Source organism: Spermophilus citellus (assembly GCF_964194105.1).
Source record: "Spermophilus citellus genome assembly, chromosome: 4".
Classification (NCBI taxonomy): domain Eukaryota; kingdom Metazoa; phylum Chordata; class Mammalia; order Rodentia; family Sciuridae; genus Spermophilus; species Spermophilus citellus.
This window is the reverse complement of record NC_138185.1, coordinates 64459996-64481567: the sequence shown is the minus strand read 5'-3', so window position 1 is coordinate 64481567 and position 21572 is coordinate 64459996. Positions and strand designations below refer to the sequence as shown.

General features: G+C 38.1%; 1 protein-coding gene across 6 annotated transcripts in view; it reads right to left on the bottom strand.

Annotated features, from left to right (window-relative positions):
- Positions 1-21572, bottom strand: part of AGBL1 (AGBL carboxypeptidase 1) — a 798986-nt gene that overhangs the window by 597029 nt on the left and 180385 nt on the right. For all 6 annotated transcript variants that reach the window (XM_081290638.1, XM_081290637.1, XM_081290639.1 and 3 more), the window contains exons 12-16: positions 20715-20798; positions 20406-20492; positions 17770-17918; positions 16264-16351; positions 8089-8233 (exon numbers count right to left, since the gene is read on the bottom strand). In XM_081290638.1, coding sequence (XP_081146764.1) covers positions 8089-8233; positions 16264-16351; positions 17770-17918; positions 20406-20492; positions 20715-20798 — 553 coding nt within the window. The remainder of the gene's footprint in view (positions 1-8088; positions 8234-16263; positions 16352-17769; positions 17919-20405; positions 20493-20714; positions 20799-21572) is intronic.

The window sequence follows — 21572 nt, the reverse complement described above, 5'->3', positions numbered from 1 at the left end:
AATGCATTATTTTTAATAATTAAAGGGGAAGTGCTAGTAGAATTATAAATGCTGAGGGGAAAACTCAGAGAAAATATGGTCCACATTGCATTTAAAAAAAAAGAAGAAGAAGAAAGAAAGAAAAAACAGCAATAAGCCATAGAAAAAATCCAGGCACAAAACCAAAATGACAGACATAACAATAAAAACTGTTCTAAGTATAAATAAGTTAATCAGTCTGATTAAATGACAGAAATCCTCACATTACTTTTTCTAAAATTCTCATGCATGTTGTACATGAGAGATTTTTTTTTTTGAAATACATGGTTTGAATGAGAAACACTTCTAAATTACCTCTTCATTTTGTTTGCCTCTACTCAAACATTGTAAAGGAGAAATATTGAAACTAAGAGGATAAACAAACATAAATTAAAGCAGGAATGGCAATAGTAATATATGACAAAGTCATATTCAAGATCAAGTGCATTAAATGGGATTTAAAAATCTTATTTTGATAAAGGGCACAATTCACAACAAACATATAAAACTCATAAATCTTAAGAATCAAATAACATGGGATTGAAATATATAACACAAAACTGCAGAAGGAGAAAAATAATTATACTAGGAAGGGGAAATTTTTAGAAAGCATCACAGTCTCAGATAAATCTAGTACAGAAAAGTAAAGACAGCATTTGAACAATACTCTATGTAAAATAAAGAGTATACAAAATATACGTCAGACTTCATCTTTACAGAGAACATTTTTTATTGTATTCTCAAACATCCATGAAATTATAACAATAATTAATCATATATAGGGCTTTTAAAGAGTAAATCTCTTTCAAAAGGTAAAAAATAAAACATACAAACCACATTTTCTTAGCATTAAAAGAAATTAGACATAGGGAAAAATGGTTTTTAAAAGAACAAAAATAAAACAACTATTTAGGGAATAGAAAAACATCTTCTTCAAAGAAGCTTACTAAGGACATTCATAAGTTGGAAAGCATATCAATCTTAAATTATTAATCAGAGCCCTAATATAAGAAATAGATATCTGGGTAGCTCAGGAGAGATGGCATAGAATGAGAATAAAAATGCCACATGAGTGTCAGCTGGGTCTCTTAGTCATCCTAGAAATGAGAAATCCCAGTACCTTAGTTAAGAGGAGATAGATAATGCTGTATTTAAATTTTACTCTCTGTGATTATAAACAAATAATTTTTATTACTTTCATAAGTGTCTGTATGAAAGCTGCTCCATTGTTAACTTTTGAAATTTGGACTTGGTGGCCCTTATCGCACAACTACTAACAAGATTCCAGCCTCCAGAAAGTAGGAAGGAAACTTTGGGGCAGCATTTCCCAAAGTTTAGTCTTCAGAATGTTAGTAAGTGCTGGTGTATGAAAAGGAAAGGGAAGGAAGCAGATAATTCATAGCCAACACACTTGGGAAAGATGAATTCAATAAAATGACAATATTTTCATGGTTGTACAACTTCTCAGATTCTTTAATATGCCATGTATATGTGAAGAAAAACGAGCAAACAGTGCTTCATGAATTTGTAGGACCATTAAATTATTTTTCTCTGAATATCTCAGGAACCAGGAATGTTACAGAATATTCTTTGGAAAATGCTATCTTGATAAATTGTTTCAATGAGCTTGTGTGTGCCCCCTGCCCCATCACTTTGGTATGGGGCAGGGGGCACACACAAGCTCATTGAAACAAGTCATGGCTTGGTACTTGATACCAAGTGATTGAAAAATAACAAAATCTAGATTCTACAAATCAGATACAGGAGACAGATTTAGCAGCAAATTTTTCCATAGAAATCACTAAGCACCATTAGCTACGGAGAGAAAAAAGTCAAACCGGCATGATGGTGCCCACCATCCACAGCGCTGTTGCTGTGCCATGCTCCCTAGCAGCCTATGCAGCAGAAGTGCTTTGAACATTCTCTTCCCCTATGAGTTCTCTGTTAACCTTTCCATTATCACATTTTCAATGATTAATAACATTACAACTCAACAAATGCCTAATCTTTTCACTTAAGCTTATTTTCTGTAAACCACAATTTGTCGCCTCGCCCTCTCCCTGCACTCCTCAATGAAATACATCTCCCATTGGACCTCCCACAAAATGTGCACTAAATATGGAACACCTGCACTCAGAGGGGATTATTTTGGCTCCAGTCAGACATAAGACCACTAGAAGTAAACCCATTATAAATTTCTGTTGGATTTCCTTTTGTAGACAATGGCATCATCTTCTTCCAGAGATGATCTCCAGGTGAGTCCTCCCACCCTAGGTCCAGGAGAGCTCTGTCTGATTGGATATTGTTGGGACCATTGAGGAGAGAATAAGGACTTCTGGATTAGTGTGCCAAGTGACTGTAATGATAGCCTTGTGGAAGCCACGTGGGTGGGTTTCTTTATAAAAATGGGAATGAGTTCAAGGCAATTATGGCAACGACCAGAGAGGTTGTCTGCTTAAAAGAAAATCTTATCAGTGAAAGACATCAGGCCAATAACTTTATCCTGCAGCCTCAACACTGGAGTCTTCTGTCTCCCTTTCCTTTATCAACTACTCCCTTAAAACTTCCGTAAAAGACTTGCCTCGACCTCAGCAGGTGACCCACTTGATGGCTGCTGACAGAGTGGGAAGCACTACACACTTGAAAATCACTCATTTCTCATTGTTACCACCTACAGGACTGTACTCTCTTCCCCTAATTGAGAAAAAAGGTCCACCACTAAAGAGACGGCCTATTTTATTTGTGTGCTGCCTATTTCTCAGTTGTCACTTAAAAACATTCTTCAGAGAATGAAGGACTTTTTATCATAAGGGGAAAAAAAACAACTTTTAGCAAAAGAAAAGTTACAATGTGCATTCTCAAATTGTCCCAGGCTGACAATACTACCCTCTCTAACTTAAAGGGACTTATATTTGGTTTCTTTGTTTTGTTGTTTTTGTCGTTTGGTTCCTTGGTTGGTCTTTTGTAGTGCTGGGGTTCAAACCCAGGACCTCACACATGCCAGAGCAGAGTCACAACCTCCAACTCCAACCTCCACAACCTCCAACTCCAGGGACTTAATTGAAGAATGAGAAAGGAAAAGAAAAAAAAAAGGGGGGGGGGGTCTCTAGATATCTGCTCACAGATTTAGCAATTATAAAGAAAAGAGGATCCTATTATTCTTTTTCCACTGAAAATAAAGTTTTATTACCAATTATTTAGAAAAGAGAGCAAAGAGAAAATAATCATAATCAACTAACCTAAGAAAACCATCAGTAGGCTTTGGGTTGGTTTTTGGTCTTTGACTTGGATTTTCATATAACTTTTATTTTATTATAAATTTTGGAATAGGTATCCAATCACTCCAACACAGGAGATGGCTACTACATATTACCATTTAAAAAATAATAAATGCTCTAATGGTTACTATCTAGTATTGCTTATTATACAGAGGCACTTTGCTTATACTTTCCATGTGAAAGTGAACCTTCAAAGTAATCTCTATACTAACTGTTTTCATGTTTCCATTTTATAGGTAAAAAAAAAAAAGCCAAAGCTGAGAGACTATAAATACCTTGCCCATGGCTAAGAGTAAGGAAACAGCACCTGGACTCAAATCCAGGCCTGTCCCACTCAAATGTTATTCCTATCTCATGTTCAAGACCGTAGAATTTGGTTGTCCTTGTGACAAAAGACTTTACCATTCACATGCAACTTGGCTCCTTCTGAATGGCCACTCATGTTTACCTTCCAGCTATTGAGCTCCTTCATTGGTGCCTGTCTTCTGCTGTGGCCCATATGAGGACAGGGGTCTGTTTGATTACTCAGCTGTGCTGATTCAGAGCTCACTCATTGCATCTTTGACCTATTATGTATAAGTCAATGTTTCCTATTTGACATTTCTTAAGCTCTTCATTTATTCTGAGACCTTTATAAGATGTTATGCATATGATATTCTATGTCTCTTATCTTTCTCTGTCTCTGTCCACCCCACTCTTTCTCTTCCCCTACACCATACTGTTTCTCATTTCTAAAGACAATAATAGTAGCATCTTCCACAGGGGCATTTGTGTCTGATGAAAAACTCTGCTCCACTCTTTCCTTAGAAAACTTGGAATGGAACTACCATTTAACCTAGTTATTCTACTCCTTGGTCTAAAGGACTTAAAAACAGCATACCACAGTTACCCAGCCACATCAATATTTATATTGATATAGCAGCTCAACTCACAATAGCCTCAGTGTTAAAACAAACTACGTGTCCTTCGATGCATGAATGGATAAAGAAATTTGGAAAAAATACACAATGGAATAATACTCAGCCATAAAAAAGAATGAAATAATGGCATTTGCCAGTAAATGGATGAAACTGGAGAATATCATACTAAATCAAATAAGCCAATTCCAAAAAACCAAAGGCCAAATGTTCTCTCTGATATGTGGATGCTAACCAAAAACAAGGGAGGGTGGGGAGAGAAAGGATACAAATCCATTGGATTACAAAAAGAGGAATGAAGGGAAGAAAGGGAGAGGGAATATGAAGGATGGTAGAATTAATTGGACATTTTTTATGTGTGTGTGTGTGTGTGTGTGTGGTGCTGGGGATTGAACCCAGGGCCTTGTACATGCAAGGCAAGCACTCTACTAATTGAGCCACATCCCCATACCCCCTGGCCTTTTGTTTGAACACATGACCTAGTAACTCCACATCATGTATAACCACAAGAATTCGATCCCAAATAAAATAAATTATATCCGATGTATATGTAATTTACCAAAATACACTGTACTGTCATGGATAACTAAAAAGAACAAATTTAAAAAAATGAGCCTTAAACTTTCCCAATACAGGGATCTGAGCTATGATCACTTTTCTTGTTTCTTGCCAATTATTCAGTTCTAAATTTTCAATAAGGTCCCATTTCCTTATCTCCTAAAATATCCATCAGAAACTATCTTGGAGGGAAAAAAAAAGAAAAGTGTCTTGGGGCCCCATTTTCAACCAATACTTCTGGCTACCTAGAGATAATCCATAACATACTCTCAATACTCTAACCAGTATTATTAACAATACTTTAACAGTCATTGCAATATTGATGTCCTGATATGGCTGATTGAAATAAATTCCTTTTGTTTGTTTCAGAATTATAATAATAATGTATTTCTTTTAGACTTAGTTTACTGCTACCATTTGGACAATTACCCAACAGAACTGCTGGCAAGCATCGGGATCAATTTGAAAGAACAAAATACTAATTCTCTTATGTTAAAAGAATAATAAAATTTTTAAAGTTTCAAAACAGTATTCATGGTGACAAACACCCAACATACAGGTCCTCTACTCTAAAAATGGCTGTAATTATTAAGCATAATTCACACTAGAAGAGATTTACAAATTGTGAATTCCACATGGAAATATGTTTTTCCCTCTTCAGCATAACCCTCGAGTGACAAACCGTTAATTCTGCCCTTGGGGTACTAGTCACATTTAATTTATTACTGATCTGTTGGAATAAAAACTGTTTCTTCTTAGGACATGTCCAAAAAATAAATGACTAGTGTACATTGCAGAATGTACTTATTCTGTTCGTGGTAGTAGGGTGAATTTTTTTAAAGAGAAGTCACAGAGTCAATTATTATCTTAAATCTAGAGAAGACAAAGACCATGAGTTACTGGAAAGGTAAAACCTAAAATTGAGAATATATATTTTTCACTTTCAAGTGACAAATTGTCTTTCTAACCTTGTTTCACTCACTTAGGAGAAATTAGAAATGATTCCTTTTCTTGTCTTTCTCACTAACTCTCCTAAAATGTCCACAGTCAGTATGCTAGGTAACAAGTCAACAAAGACCAATGAACAAAGCCTCTCTTCCCCTCTAAGTGGACAGAGAAAGTCCACTTTGTGTGTGTCTTTTTCTTGTATTTCCTTGTGTTTTTTCTCCCTCCAAGATGAGATTGCCCCCCCCCATTCACCCTAATGTTTCCTAAATCATGTCAGTTGTAAACTTTAGATACTGACACAGTCTCCAGAGAGTAAGTGGGCACCCAAGTGTGGTGGAAACCTGATTGGAAGAGTTACAGATTTTGAACCAACTTGTAGGAACTTAGCAAGAGTCCATCAGAGCATCCTGGGATAAGAGCTGGACCATATTTGTCAAGAAACATTCTCCTTCGACTCATCCACATCCACAGCACTCAGCAACACAGACAAAAAAACATGGATCAATGACTTCAATGCTTCCATCCTCTGATGTCTGTATCATCACACAGACCTACACAACTAGACTGCATTTTTTAGTAACTATGGTATGTGGTAGCAAGGACATTGAGCTAATCCCCGAACAGAAATTCTTCTGAACTTATTCAGCATTTCTTCTACAGTGAAGTAGAAAGGCCACAGGAATTGATATCAAAGATCAGTGTTCTATGCCCTGCTTGGCAGTTAGCCAGATGTAGGACTCGACTCCCAGACTTTGGTTTTTGCATCTATAAATGTTAAGGGTAAATTAGACAACTTCCCAAACCCCTTTGAATTCTAATGTTTTATACTGCCTGCAAGAATCTCAGCAGGGCCCAAGATATTCTAAAAAGTGGAAAGCACAGTGTCCCAGACCTGCAGTCTCTTCCTCTAATTGGAAAGGCAAACACATACTCAAAAAGAATTCCCTTATGCTAAAGAACAATATTGGCCAAATTGTATTATTATATTGTGTGCACAAATGAATATGTAACAACAAATCCCACCATTATGTATAATTATAATGCACCAATAAAAACTGTGGAGAAAAAAGTAATTTAACATTCAGAAAAAAGAATCCCCATCCCCAGTAGACATTTCATGCACAGCATTTCACAAGTGAGACCATAAAATCAGCTCATGAATCCTGCCTGTTCTCTGTCCCTAAAGGCAACAAACATGTTTTCTAACAAACATGGCTTGTTTCAGCATAGCTTGGGATGCACATTTCTTGGATTCACTTCTTGAGTTCTCTAAGTGTGATACACAAATAATACTAGTTGTGTATCTTTTGCAATCTGGAAAACAGTAAAAATCTTTCTTTAGGCAAGATGACATATGGAGAGAAGGACAGATGCACTTTTGTGAAGTGGGTAGCCAAGTGGTGTAAGATGCGCCTGTTCGATGAGAAAATTTTCCGTTTATACCTGAACATTCCTTTTGAAGAGAAAGGTTTTTATGGTTATTATCTTTTCCAATTCCTTATCACAGTCTTAAAATGAAAATGCTCATCCTTTAGGCTAAATAATATGTACACTCATAGGCACGCATATTATTATAAATATGCTAATAACATTTTGCTTGAACACAGAGGATGAAAATACTTTGGAGAAGATACTGTAGCTCATTAATCCTCAGGATTTCCATGAAATAGGTGGGGAAAAGTCATAGTTTGCCAACTTTTTCAAACGATAGAAAACCTCATGTTCTAAGTAGTCCGTTCACTCAAAATTGGCTCATAAGGTTTTCTGTAGGGTCTTAGAGAACACACAGGAATTCTGCATGAGTCTGGACTCACTTCTGCTACACTCCCCTCCTAAAAAGACCATAGCCAGTGATTCAGTGTTCTGTTCTCCCACTCTTCCCATTCCACCCTGATCCTTCCAGCACCCTTTAGTCCATAACCATAAGAGCCACTCAAGGAGTTCTCCAGCATCATCTCCCTTCCTGATTCTCCATTCCCTTCAAGGAGGAGTGCTTTAGATTTGCATCTCAGCTTCCTTGTGTGGTTTCAACACAAGTCAATGGCAATCTGACTACTTCATGCTTAACTCAAGGACTTTTAAAAGTCAGGAGCCCTGAGAAATGCCCCCATCTCCCACACTCAATCTGCCCACCTCCTGGGCTGTCCAAATATTACTGGTCATGGCTGAGCCTCATGCCCTCTCCAGGGAAGGAGATGGGGCACATAGAAAGCTACGAGGTCAGTGATGATAAAACCTGGCTCCTCTCAGAAGGCAATAGTCCCCCTCCCCCTAACCACCCAGAATGCCAATCAGGGTCTCCAGAATGTTCTCAGGAAAACTTCAGAAAGTCCCTTCAGCCCTGCTGGGGTAACATAAGCAGAAGTTACCATGAGGGCCGAGTAGGTGTAGGGATAGTGGTAGGCCAGGTAGCAGACATCCTCATCATGTGGGAAGGTGACCACAAAGGTGAGGGTATAATAGCACTTCCCAGATGTTCCACCGGTGGCAGCTGCCCTCTGGCGATAATGGTTTCTAAAGAAAGAGAAGAGAAGAAAATGAGGGAGAGATTGGGAGAAGTCACCTAGGGTCCTAGATGCTATAAATTCAGGCATTATATGTGGCAAAATGAACTTCACTCAAAATATGTTTGTGGGTGAAATTTAGAAAACAGAGAAATGGGCAAGAGACTCACTGTCAGGTCAAGAATCAGCTCAGCAATACAGAAACCTGGCCATCTGCCCCCCCCCCCAATTGTGGTATATATGCCATGAGCCTTTCCTGCTGTGTCTGAAAATGAAGGCTATCAAGTCACTGAGCTAGAAAATAGAGATAAATGTAAATACCTGGGGGCTTTCTGGGATTCTACTGCAAACACACACTTCATTACCCAAATTTGGGTCCCCCAATCTGTCTTCAGACAACATAAGGTGAAGCTCCTTCCTTTTACCTCCACCTCCCAAATCAATTTATTAGCAATCACTACTAAGTATTGAGTTCCAACTCAACTTTTAACATATCTCATCTTCTGTTATTATTGAAATAACCTATTGAGTGGATGAAGAAATGAAACTATAGAGAAAAATAAGGTCTCAAGGCAAGTAAATGATCAATACAAGACTTGAGCCTAGATATCTTTGGCTGGAAAGACTTTGTTCTTTCCACTATTTAATACTTTCTTCCCAAAGGAATATATTTGTCACCCCAAATGTGGCTCAGCTTCTTAAAGCTTGAGAATGCACATTTTCCTTTGTCAAAGATGAAGAACCAATTTTGATATTTCAGAGAACAGTATCAAAGTAAATTGCACCCAGAAGTACATTCCCAGCAATATTTTCACCACACACTGCCAGTTATGCTCTCATCTTGCCTGTTGATATTGAGACGGCTGTGCAGGTTTTCCTGAGAAATGTTATCATCAAGGCTACCTTACAATGCAAAATGCACTGGACACCAAAAGATGTAATCCCACCTTTGAACACATACAACATTGGCTTCTTGAACTACCATGGGTTTTCCGGTTTAGGGGGAGAAATAAAAAGGATGAGGGAAGGAATAGTAGATGATTATTCCTATGTGTTCTTGCAAAATATAAAATATAGGTTACTATTTTCTGCTTTTTTGCAATCTTCATGCTAGTCCCCATGAAAGCAAAAAGAAAACATGTAAGAAAGCAACTAATAGAAAAATCTCTTATTTCTTGTGGTTTTGTGGTTTTCCAGTTTATATAAAACTAGGAATAGGAGTAAGAGAACCTGGTGATCCCACCAAATATAACATAATACATTTCACTTGCTTCAAATTCTGTCAACATGGCAGCCTGGAGCCTTGGTCATTCTAAGAAAAAGAGGGTACTCCATAACAACTCAAACCCTAAATGACTATCTACCCAGCTTTTCAGCATCAGGTTAACAGAACCCATTTCCTTTGTGCTTTCAGAAATGGAACTGCAAAAGGGTATCTTTTCCCATGGTGTTATCTAAATTTTGATATATCATGGAGTCTACTTTTGCCACATTTTCTCAAAGGTCTGAAGTGTCTCCCAAAGCTAACATGGTGGTAATTAGAAAATATGTAAAGAAGCAGATGACAGTTAAAACACATATAAGGCACACGTGCTCTCTTTCATTTGCTTTCTGACTTCACCTGTAAAGGCTCCATTGCAAAGGCACACAACTCAGTTGATACCTAATTAAACAGCAGGTACCAGCCAGTTACAGCTCCTTGCAATGGCAGAGCCGATGGAATGAATGAGCCAGGCACAACCAACCAAAGCATGGAAGAATGTTTCACCTGTAAGCACACACTTGTGAGTATGCACACACACACACAAAAGCACACACACATACATTCATGGATATTAAGACGGGGGAATCACCTAACCAGTGCATCACTGTTCCCATGTTATTTACCTACAAAAAGTAAAAACAGGTTCTGCATCTTGACTCAAAAATAACAGATGCCCCTAAGGACCAGTAGGGATGGTCTTATTTGGCATGAACCTTGCTTCTTTTTAAGTTTACCCACTGCTCCATTAAGTATGCTGAAGTCACATCACAAGCACATTTACCCTATGCTAACTCAACCCTACCCCTACTCAGCCATAGAAGAAAGGGAGTGAGAGTAGACAAGTCAATGAAATATCTGTATTTATCCCAATGCACTCTCCCTCATCCAGAACAAACCGGGACTCCAAACAAAGAACAGCTACAGTGGAGTGGAAAGAAAAATAAAATGGGCTAATTCTCAGCTCATGGGTTTCCTTGGTTCTAGTGACTGACTGCAGGGAGGGAATTCAAATGGTAGTTTTGACTACATGAAATCTGCTTCTCACACCAGCATCACATGCACACCTAAGGTGTTACCCCCTGTAGCTTGCTGGTGTTAGCTCACCACTGACAAGCCACCCTTCCCCAGGAGGGAGTACACACTGTTGGAATATAAGAAAACTGGGTATCACTTCATTTAGCATGAATCTTGGCTAAAGTAGATTCAGTTACAACCTTAGTCTGGGATCTAAACTCTGGCTGAACCTAAAGCAAATGTCAGACTTCCCATTGGAGTCCCCTGGTGGCCACACTGTAAAAGGAACATCCAGAAGTTGAATCTATCTCCAGTAAAACTTTCTTCAGAGACCTTTAACCTTTCCCAAGACCTCCTCTAATGGGAACTGTCTGATAAATCTTTACAGTGAAGCACTTGGCTTGTGACAATTCAATTTGTCCATGATAGAGTGAGATCCCACCCATGACCTATTTTTGTTTTCTCGGTTATGATGTGAACCTATTGGGGGATGTTTGCAAGGCAGGAACGTCTATCCTGCGTATTTGTGATATTTTCCATGTTCTTCTGCATGGGAAGCCTTTTCTCACTTCTTCATCAGCTGACCCCTGTCCTTCCTTCAGGACTCAAAGTCTCCTCCGGTGGGAAGCCTTCCCTGACAGTCCCCTCACAGAGCTCTCATCACACTGTTGTCTTCCTCGCTGCCCATGCTTCATGGCAGGGATAAGGCTGTGTATCCTAATGTCCGGCCTTTGTGCCTCATGCCTGGGCACAGCAGCTGTTGAAGTTTGTAGAATAGATTACTCAGGAAGTAATAATTAGAATGCTTAACACATATTCTATCTCTTAACCTTAACGACATTATTATGCACATTCTACAGATGGGAACCTTGAGGCTTACAGATGTTAAATGACAGGTGTGATTCCACACAAGTACAGTAAACAGGATTCAATTTCAAGTGTGGGCTTAAATCTGAAACTAAGAGTTTTTTCATGTATATCATCTACCTCTTAGTAATGGATAAAAGGGTGAGTAGTCTATTGGCCCAATTCAGCAAGTAAAAATTTGAAGTTTCTATCTTTATAAATCAGGCCTATTAATTTAGAGTCTAAAATAACAGACAGAATGTAAAATAATTCAGATGAGAAATAGTAAAATGGATCCATATACTATGATGTTTTTTCTATCATTGGTGCTTGATGCCACAATCTTTCTACTAATTATTAATAATAGTTGTTAACATTCATTGAATACCTACTTTTATAAGTTTTCTACGTGTTCAGAATGGCTCCATAATTGCCCTTATTATCGAATTCTCATAGACAATGAATCTAAAGTTGAGAGAAGTCAAGATAATTTGCCTAAGATCACTCCATTAATGAGAGGTTGGAAATTCAATTCCAAGAAACTTCTCTGGTCAATCTACTCTTCCAGGTGTTAAAGGAGCCTGGCAAAATCAGGACAGCTCTCAGATTCTGCATTCACTGGATCTTAGATAGGCGGTCGTAGGTCAAAGGTGATCTGGGCTAGACAGATTCAAGTGCTCCACAGTTACAAGCCCCCCCCTTTTTGTCCCTTCCCCAAATCATGTATCTTTGGAAGGATCTGTACTTTTGTAATCATAAAGCCTTCAATGAATCCAGGAGCAGAGTACACAAATGCATAGTTATGAACTTAAATCTATTTCCATTTGTACTTTAAAAATGCTGGGAAGTCATTTTTTTTTCTGCATGTGCATGAATATTAGCAAATTCCAAGGCAGAGAGTGAATTAGATGATCTTACAATGATGATGGCCCTGTTTAACAAGAGTGCATCATTTCACTTAACAGGATCTAATAAGGCAGAGCAACCAAGTCTCCAGGCTTCTCCATGTCTGCAGCGTCTCTAATATTCTATATAGCACCAAATCTCTCTCCTGAGATGCCTTGGAAGGATGCATGATGGCAGAGCTCTTGTATGACATTCATCTTCATGAGTGAGCTGTTCCATCTCCTCTCACGAGCGGAGATAAATGTCAGAAGAGATCAGCCGCTGTGTATTACAGGGCCACTCAGAGCGTGTAGCTTCCCTCCCGCTGCCCTTCAGCACAAAAATTACTGTAGACCAGAGCTGGGAGAGCATCAGAAAAAGGTGTGAGGCTGTGTACAGGAGAGGGAGAAGCAGGCTACAGGAAAGTAAATAAAGCAGAAACTAAAACTGTCCTTACTTATTTTTATGAGCAGTATGGAAAAATGAGTCTGGCCATTTATGTTCTTCCCTTTTGAGGGCCCTTTTTTATTTCCTAGCTGAGTAGTCTTCAGGGAGGTGGGGGTGAAACACATGGGTATGATGGAAGGGGTAGGAGGTGCTGCAGGGGAGGGCAGGATGATCAACTGCACACACATGAAAAAAATATTAGCATTTCTCTTAAATTTACAATTATCTAGATAATAAGAAAGAAATTAAATTGTCTCACATTTAATATGTGGATTTACATGAGTGCCCTTAGGCAGTCCTCTTCAACCTTATGTGATGAATAATTACAAAACAAACTAGATAATGAGCAATCTCATCCACCCATCCCTGTGGTGTTCCAGGCATGGATTATGAAAAGTACATTAAATTCTACACCAACTATTTCCATGTGCCAGGTAGTTCAGTATCAGTGGCTGCACAGGCAGTCTCCCAAGGGAGGAGCAGGAATAATTTGCCCCTCCTCATTGTTTTGCTTTTGGCTTCTGGGAAGGTATTTAAGTTTATGGAAGCATATTTTGATAGATTTACAGATCATATTATCTAAATTAAGCTAAACCTCTCAAAACAGAAAATAATTTTTAACATTCTGCTTAGAAGCCATCAGTCAATAACTGTGCTAAATTGCAATCATAAATGATCAAGAAAAGAGCAGAAGGCCCATGGCCAACACCCTATCCTCAGTACAGTTCATGTGGGAAAGACCATCTAATTAGATCTGGAACATTAGTCAAAATTTTCAAAATTATCCAAAAGGCTACTTACTACTGTATTTTTCCCTTTATTTTCCTACATACTTTTTACACTTGTGTGTGTGTGATGGTGAATTTCACCATGATGGCGAATTTCACTATTGAAAGCTTAGTGTGCACTGAGCTTTCAATAGTATAAATATATAACAAAAAGTCTAATTTGTTTCATCATTTTCTCATTAAAAATTCTTCACTTTTTGCACATGTTCTAATGTACAATATATATTAGTCTAGTAATGCATGTATCATTTATTTTAAAATAATTTAGGAACAAATCTATATTAGTAAGTACATGCATAACTATATATTGCTGATTTAGATACACAGCCAAAATAATTTGGAGATTATTTCTAATGGATGGCAATCGGTCCCATAAAGTAGTCAGTCCGCCTTCACAATTGCTCATCATTGCATTCAGAGGAAAAAGGAAAAGAAAGGTGGGGTGGGGGCATCTCATGAAAATCTAAGGGAGGCCAGTAGAGTAGAGGAAAGGGACCAGGGGAGGGAAAAGAAAAGAGAAGGAAGAAATACGGGGGAATGATATTGGCCAAATTTTACTGTTATATTGTGTATATTTATGAATATGTAACAATAAATCCCACCACTATGTAAAAGTATAGTGCACTAATAAAAAGTAGGGTGGAAAAGATACTCCTCCTCTATGGCTCACATTTATTCCCACAATGAGTACCCTGGCACCCACTTAAAACATAGCACCATGTCTGCGAATTTAATGGCATGTTAGCAATAGAACTTCTGAGCCTCTACTACCAGATAGGACATAAAGAAATAAGGAGCTAAAGTTATACCAAACTGATAAATCACAGAGAATAAAGGCAGGAATGAAGCAAACAAATCCTATAAAGCAAATCAACTCAAAGATTGTGAGGCACAAGTAAGGAGAAAGATATTGCTTAATAAAAGGCATTTTATAATAGAGAAAGTGTTCTGATTTGTGGGTGAACAGAGATTACATGTATCTATTCTGTTGTTACATCACATTATTGGAAATATGTTAACATAATGTGATGAATAATTGTAAAACAAACTACATTGCAATGTGACAATCTTATCCATTCATCTCCCTTGTATTCATGGCTGGAATATGAAAAATGAATTACATTATACATGTACGGTTTTCATCTTACCCCTCTATTGCTCTTTAATCACACAACAATTGTCTTGTTAATGAATCTAGAAGCTATTAACACTGGCTTCCTTTGGGCTAGGGATGTGCTTTTGGATGTGTGGCTTCTTCCTTCTCTTCACACACACCTGGTCCCCTTGAGGTTGCTCCCCAATTCCAAGAGAAGCATCCTCCAGGGAGAGCTTTCTCCCATGGACAGAGGACACAAAATGATATTTGTCTAATCTCTTAATAAGTTCCAGGTCCGGGCCAACTTTTAAATTGGGCCTTTCAAATTTACTCATGGTAACTAATTTCAGAAGAAACCAAAAGTTAATCTTGACACACAAAGGTCCAAATTTAGGTTTCCATATTTTCCTCTATCATTGTGAATGCTACAACCTAGACAAATTTTAGCCAAATTCTCTTTGGAACAAAAAGAAATTCCCGAGAGTCTTAAGGTAAGTGGGCCAGAGAATAATTGCCATTTAGGTGGATGGAAATCCAACAAAGTTCTAATATTTTGATTCCTTCTCAAGAATATATGAAAAAGCTATTCGGATTCATATCTTCATATATCAAGGACTGAACACTGCCAACTCTTATATTACAGACTGTTAGTCAGCCCAGCTATGTTTTGTAGACTGTCATTATCTCTGGGGTGATTTCTGCCTTTATCTAACAGAGCAACAAGATTCTTGACCTTTCCTATCTATCAATACAGTCCTTACATTCTCAAAAGCCAAGAAGCATTCAGTGTACATACCCTCCTTGATATTGACAGCGATAACAATCCTAAACTCTAGAATGTCTGGTAATAGTCCCCCCACCCACCGGTTCTCTTATTATCTTAAAGAAAAGACTTACTTTATCCATGAAAATAAGAACTAACCTATCATTTTTTATAAAACCCTGGCAACAATCTAATAAGGAATTATGTATATTCTACCTGTCCTAACAATTCCTATCCTTTTAGTTTTTTCTTATGTACTTCAGTTTTATTTTTCATTTAAAAATGCACTCATAAGAAATTCATGGGTCTGGAATCAATTTCTTTCATCAAAAACAAGAAATAGGGACAATTTAAATTTCATTACAACTTTGCAGGACACATTGATAAAACTGACTACTGATCAAAGTCTGAAGATGAATATTGTAGCCCTTCCCTCTTTTATTATTATCTTTTACTCAAAAACTATCTTGCTATGGAAGAGGAGTTACTTAAGTATGTCTGCCATATACTCACTCCCCTATACATTGGAAAGTGAAGCACAGGTGGAAAAGAAAATGTCAGAGATTTTCAGACTTTTTGTTCACTGGGCCCAGTGAAAATGAATAAAGAATTAATGTCTCATGTACTAATTACAGATAAAATCTGTACAACTCTTAATGTCTAACCACAAAAGTTAGATGTGCATAAATGAAGTTTTAATGTACATAAATGAAGAGAAACCATTTATCAGCAAATCAAAATATGTTTCTTGTTGTCTACTATGAGTGCTGTTTAACAAGCTTCTATCTCTAAAAGGTAGGGCATTTGCCATTGGGACAGAGGAAAAAGTATGACAGACAAGCACAGATTACTTATAATATGAATATGGAAAAGCAAGAAATTAAGAGGGAATGACAGAGAAAAGGAAGTTAACAACCTTCTCAAGCCTCTCACTTACTTGTAATAACAGATCTCATTGCCTGTCCGTATCCAGCTGGGTCTGCCAAGAAGAGCCTCCTTCACAGAGTACAGGGTTGGCTGCATCCCTTTGTAAAATAAAACCAGGATTTAATCCATGAGGGAAAGTGGAAGAGGAGATTTTAAAAGAAAAAAAAAGAAAGTAAGTTGTAGAAGGTTGGAAAATGGCCCCCAAGGATATCCAGATCTTAATTCCTTGACACTGTGAATGTTAACCAATGTATGACCAAAGAAAGAGACCTTGCCAGTGTGACTAAGTTTAGGATCTTGAGATGGGAAGATTGTCCTGGTGGCCCTATGTGCAATCACAGCTGCTCTTATGAGAAGAAGGCAAAGGAAGTTTTGACTAAAGAAGAGAAGCAACGTGACTAAAGCAGAGAGAGATTTGAAGGTGCATGTTGCTGGTCTCAAGAAGGGGCCATGCACCAAGGAATGCAAGGAATTTATTTGCAGAAGGTAGAAAAGTAAAGTGATTCTCCCCTAGCATCTCCAGAGAGAACACAGCCCCACTGACATGCCCTTTATCCCAACTGGAAATTGATTTGGACTTAAGATTACCAGCATTGCAAGGGAATAAATTTGTCTTGTTTTAAAGCACAAATTTATTATAGTATCCATACAAAGCAAATACAAGAGTTAAGGTTCATATTTTCTTTCTACGGCAATGAGACTCTATTTAGTCCTCACAAAACAGAGGCAGGATCTCATGCTTGTAGCTAGATATGTGGGAATATTTATTCCTTATTCAAATTTACCCAATAAAGTAGTATATGAGTTAGCGCCAACACGAGAATTTCCTATTCCTAGAAATATTAGAAATAAGCAAGAGTTATTGTTTAGAGTTATTGTTTAGTCTTGTCTCTTGAATGTACCCTGCAAAATAAACCACATGTACTCAAGAGAATTCAAGCTTTTTTCCAGAGTTTTCTGAGAGGGTAAAACTGTGTTTCCCATTTGCATTTTGATATTCTCATGTTGTGACATACAGATTAACACGTTTACTCCTGTGGGATTTTTGAAGATAGGAGTAAATGAGAACACTTACCAATCTCAAAAGCACAAGGTCAGGTGCTGGGGGTGTAGCTCATATAAATCAGAGGTGGAGTTCTTGCCTGGCTCATGTGAGGCCCTGAATTCAATCCTTAGCACTACCACACCCCCACCAACTCATCCCCACCAACCACCCCCACATGCAAAAATAATAATAATAATAACAACAACAACAACAACAAGAAGAGAAAGGGAATCAGAGCATAGTTGAGTGTTTCATGCACTCTTAACATTCCATGTCAGAGTGAGGATTCCCAGAAATTCCTCCGTATTAGCAGTGTGCTATTGGTTGGCCACTCCATTGCCACACAGGCAACCAAAGTGTGTCAGATCAACTTCAAACCCTCTGGTAATACACACAGGTCTTTTGATAATGTAAAAAGTCAAGAAGTTCATGATACTATCAAGAAAACCTCCAATCCCCAAGGACCCATACCGTAATTAAACTGGCTGTTGGGCTTCTCACAGTTGATGATGTTGAAGCGGTAAGGGATGTTGGCTCTCATACCGCTCACCTTGAAATAGAACCATTGCTGGTGTTGGCAGCTGTTCACATCAGCATTGATCAGCAAGTCATACTCAAACCTAAAGAGTCAGAAGCAAGACTGAAGGGTTATTTGGAACATCTTTAAGGTAAATGAGAATCTATGTGTCTCAAGTTCTGGGTTATAGATCTCAGAATCTATTAGAAGAATCACTGACAGAACTGTAGCACATCTTTTCACTAAACTATAGTGCAGTTTCTGTTCAACTAGGAAAACACAATTTTCTCAGGAAAATTCAGTAACATCTGGTTTGGATATGCCAAGACTATGTGAGGTTAGACATTAATTTTGAGTCTCAGTTTCCTTATATGGAAAATGGAAAGCGTCTAAACTCAGAGTGCTGTTTATAAAGATTAAATAGTATAATGGATACAAATCCCCTCACAGAGCTAAAAACATGAATTAGACGAGCATAACAGAGGTTGTTTGTGCATTTTTTCATTTTAATTGAGATATAACTTACATGCAGTGAAGTACACAAATCTTAAATGAATAGCTCAATGGATTTATTTGCATCTGGATGCACCTGTGCTGCCAGATATAGACAATTATACAGATATAGGACAATTCCAGTACTCCAGGAGCTCTTGTCTGTCCCCTCTCAGTTGCTGTGTTTCCAGAGGTAATTAATTTTCTGAGCTCTAACTACAGAATTTGCTGTTTTGACTAAAACATTATTACCAGGAAATTTCATTTTCAGGAATATTATTGTCCCATCCTCTTGATACTCTTTTTGAGTTGTTGTTCTAAAATGGGAAAATATTTTTGCCCTAACCCATGCATATGTTCCCACTCTGGATCCCTAATAAATAACATTATATCATGAGATTTGTGGAAGTGCAAAGCTTGGTATAAGACATGTGAATGCGGAGTAGAGCTAACTGATGAAATCCCACCCCTCATGCAGTACTTGTAAGGACCATGCTCTAACTATTTAGCTCACTAGGCAATGAATGAAGCAAACTCACTGAGTAGCACTCACAAGGACAATTCTGTAAAGTCACAACCCTTAAATTATGCACTATTCCCACAGTACTTTCTCTAAAAAGTGATCAGAAAATTTTTTTCCAGTAAGTAGTTTGTTTTCCGTCATTTATCTCCATTACCTTGGGCACGACTGAGTTTAGGAGTCTACTACTATTTGGTCAAAAGCAGATGTAATGAGAAAGACCTGAGCCTAGCCAGCTGTTCCCAAGCAAACTGGACTGAAAACTGTCCAACCAGGAGACTGCTAATCAGATATTATCTCTGGGATTCTCTGAACATGAATTTAGAGAGAAGGAATAAGAAAATAGGAGCTATAGGAAGAAGTAGAAGCTGAGCTGACAACAGAACCAGAAGAAGACTGAATAGCAGTCTGGACATGACTGTCCCTTCCCCCTTATAGCCCAAGTAGCTCAATTTGTCTCTGTCTTAAATATTGAGCTGGAAATAACTCATGTGCAAAATCCAAAAACGAAATCACCTTTCATCTCATCCCCAAAAGAACAACTTCAAAAATAATTCCTTAAGTGCATATAAAGCAGGTCTTAGCTACCCTAAGTTCTAGTCACGTGAACATGCATCCCTGAATAAGAGCTTATGCTGAATGAGTGCTTACCATGTGCTAGGCACTATCCTAAGAGATTTATGTATATGATTTAACTCTCGTGAACCACATATGAGGTAGGTATTATTATTGTCCTCATTTTGTGGGAGGGAAAATGAATGTTTGGAGTTCGTTGGGCAACTTGCTCAAAGGCACCTGTTGGAAAGGGATTGCAGTGCCCTGTGCTCCTCATGACAACATCTGTGGCCACTATACCATTCACGGCCTGGACTGTGGTTTTCAGAAGTTCACCCACAGAAGACAGATTATATATTTTGCCTTTTGGCATACGGAAAATATGGTCCACCCTTCTATAGAACAAAGAATGATAGGTAATTTCATGAGAACAACCATCTCTTCAACCAATGAAAAAAGATTATGTCCTTCCTTTCAGTTTATCTATCCCTTATATTTCCTTATCTATGGAATCCTTTTCTATTAATAACAGCTCATCAGGTTTTTCCAGAGACACAGGTACTGTGCATTTGCTTGAATGAAAGATGGACAGTCCATAATTGCTGCCACCTAAGTACACAGCTGTGGCACATCAACAGACTAGGAGTGGTGTAGAAATAGGGAACACTTCATACCTTTCCATGTCAACAGGACCCAATAAGTGTCCCAGTCAAAGAGCTCTCACAACCAGATGTGGACCTACTATCTGGACTAAGGCATGTCTATTCTTCTACTGAAAAGTTCACTTTGTGATGACATTAGCCTGTGAGATCTCTGGAGGCATGCTGGTAAATGTTTAACAACTGAATCAGAGAGGAAAAACCTTCATGTATAGTATTTTCCAGTTTTCATGGGGTAGACATTCTCACCATGGCTGATTTCAAGCCACCAATGTGAGGTCACTGAACACAGAACGGTCAAGAGATAATTACAGCCTGCTCTCCCGGCCTGCCAAGAACCACCCCTGTGGTCTTCCCTACTTACTCACGCACTTGGATGGCTTTTCGAAGATTTCCTGACTCAAACTTGGAGAAGAACCTTAGGCAACTGGAAGCTGTGTCTTGCAAAGGCCTGTAATGAAATAGAGAACCTGTGAACTTTCTTATTGTTGTTCTTGGACACAGTTAGACACCTTCTTAAAGATAAGGTTTCTCTTATAGATATTTAACCTGATTAGTCACCATGATGTTTTCAGGAGTAGGAATGGATTATTAACATGAAAAACTACTGTCTTCATGCAGTTTAACAGAATTTTCCATACCTACTATTCCATAAATATATAAGACCACTTACCAAGGCTCATCTAAACTAAAGATAACTTTATTTATAATATCATTTGGCTGGATGAACCTTCGGACATCCTCAAATATCTTGATCCTAGAAAGGAAAATTGGAAACATTTTAAGTGTTGACCCTCATTCTCCACCCAACTTCTCTAAGGTCCCCTGGGAAGGGCCCTGGGGGTCATTCGAGACATATAAAAGTTTAACGATGCCCTAATCTTGGGCTCAAAAGATACAAACAAAACTGCCATACCTTCTTCTCTTCTTTATTAAAAATTAAACTATGAGCAGTATAGTTTGAATTATTCTATAACAAACCATAGGACTATAAATAACAAAGATGTTAGATTTCAGTGAGGGGATTCTTGTTTGGAGAGTTTTGTGAAGAGCATTTGGGCTAGTGTACTTTAACTTTTCTGACTATATACATAAGGGATTCCTTTGCATTGAGGCAGTTTTGAGGGAAACATCAGGCATATTGACTATTTTCATGATCAAGGTTTATAAAACTCCGATGGCTTCTGTATTTTTATGCCATGTAAATTCATTGGGCTCTGTGTGCTCCAGCAGGCTGAGGTCAGTCTCCTGTCTGAGAAATAATATTGGGAAAATTTAAGTAAGAGAAAGGAAAGAAGCTCTGAAGAACTTTGAATTCCTTTCTTACATTTCCAATCCAGTTCATTGAGGTGAGATGAACAAAGAGTGAGGAAGGACTGGAAATAAAGGCTGGACTGAGAGGGAAGATGATCTGTGCAGGGATAATATTGTGCAAAACAGCCTCTGACATGAGTTTCTCAGGAAGGTGAGCATGGCAGATAATGTCCTAGGGATGAGGTCAGAGAATTCAATAAAGAACCCATGTGGGAAT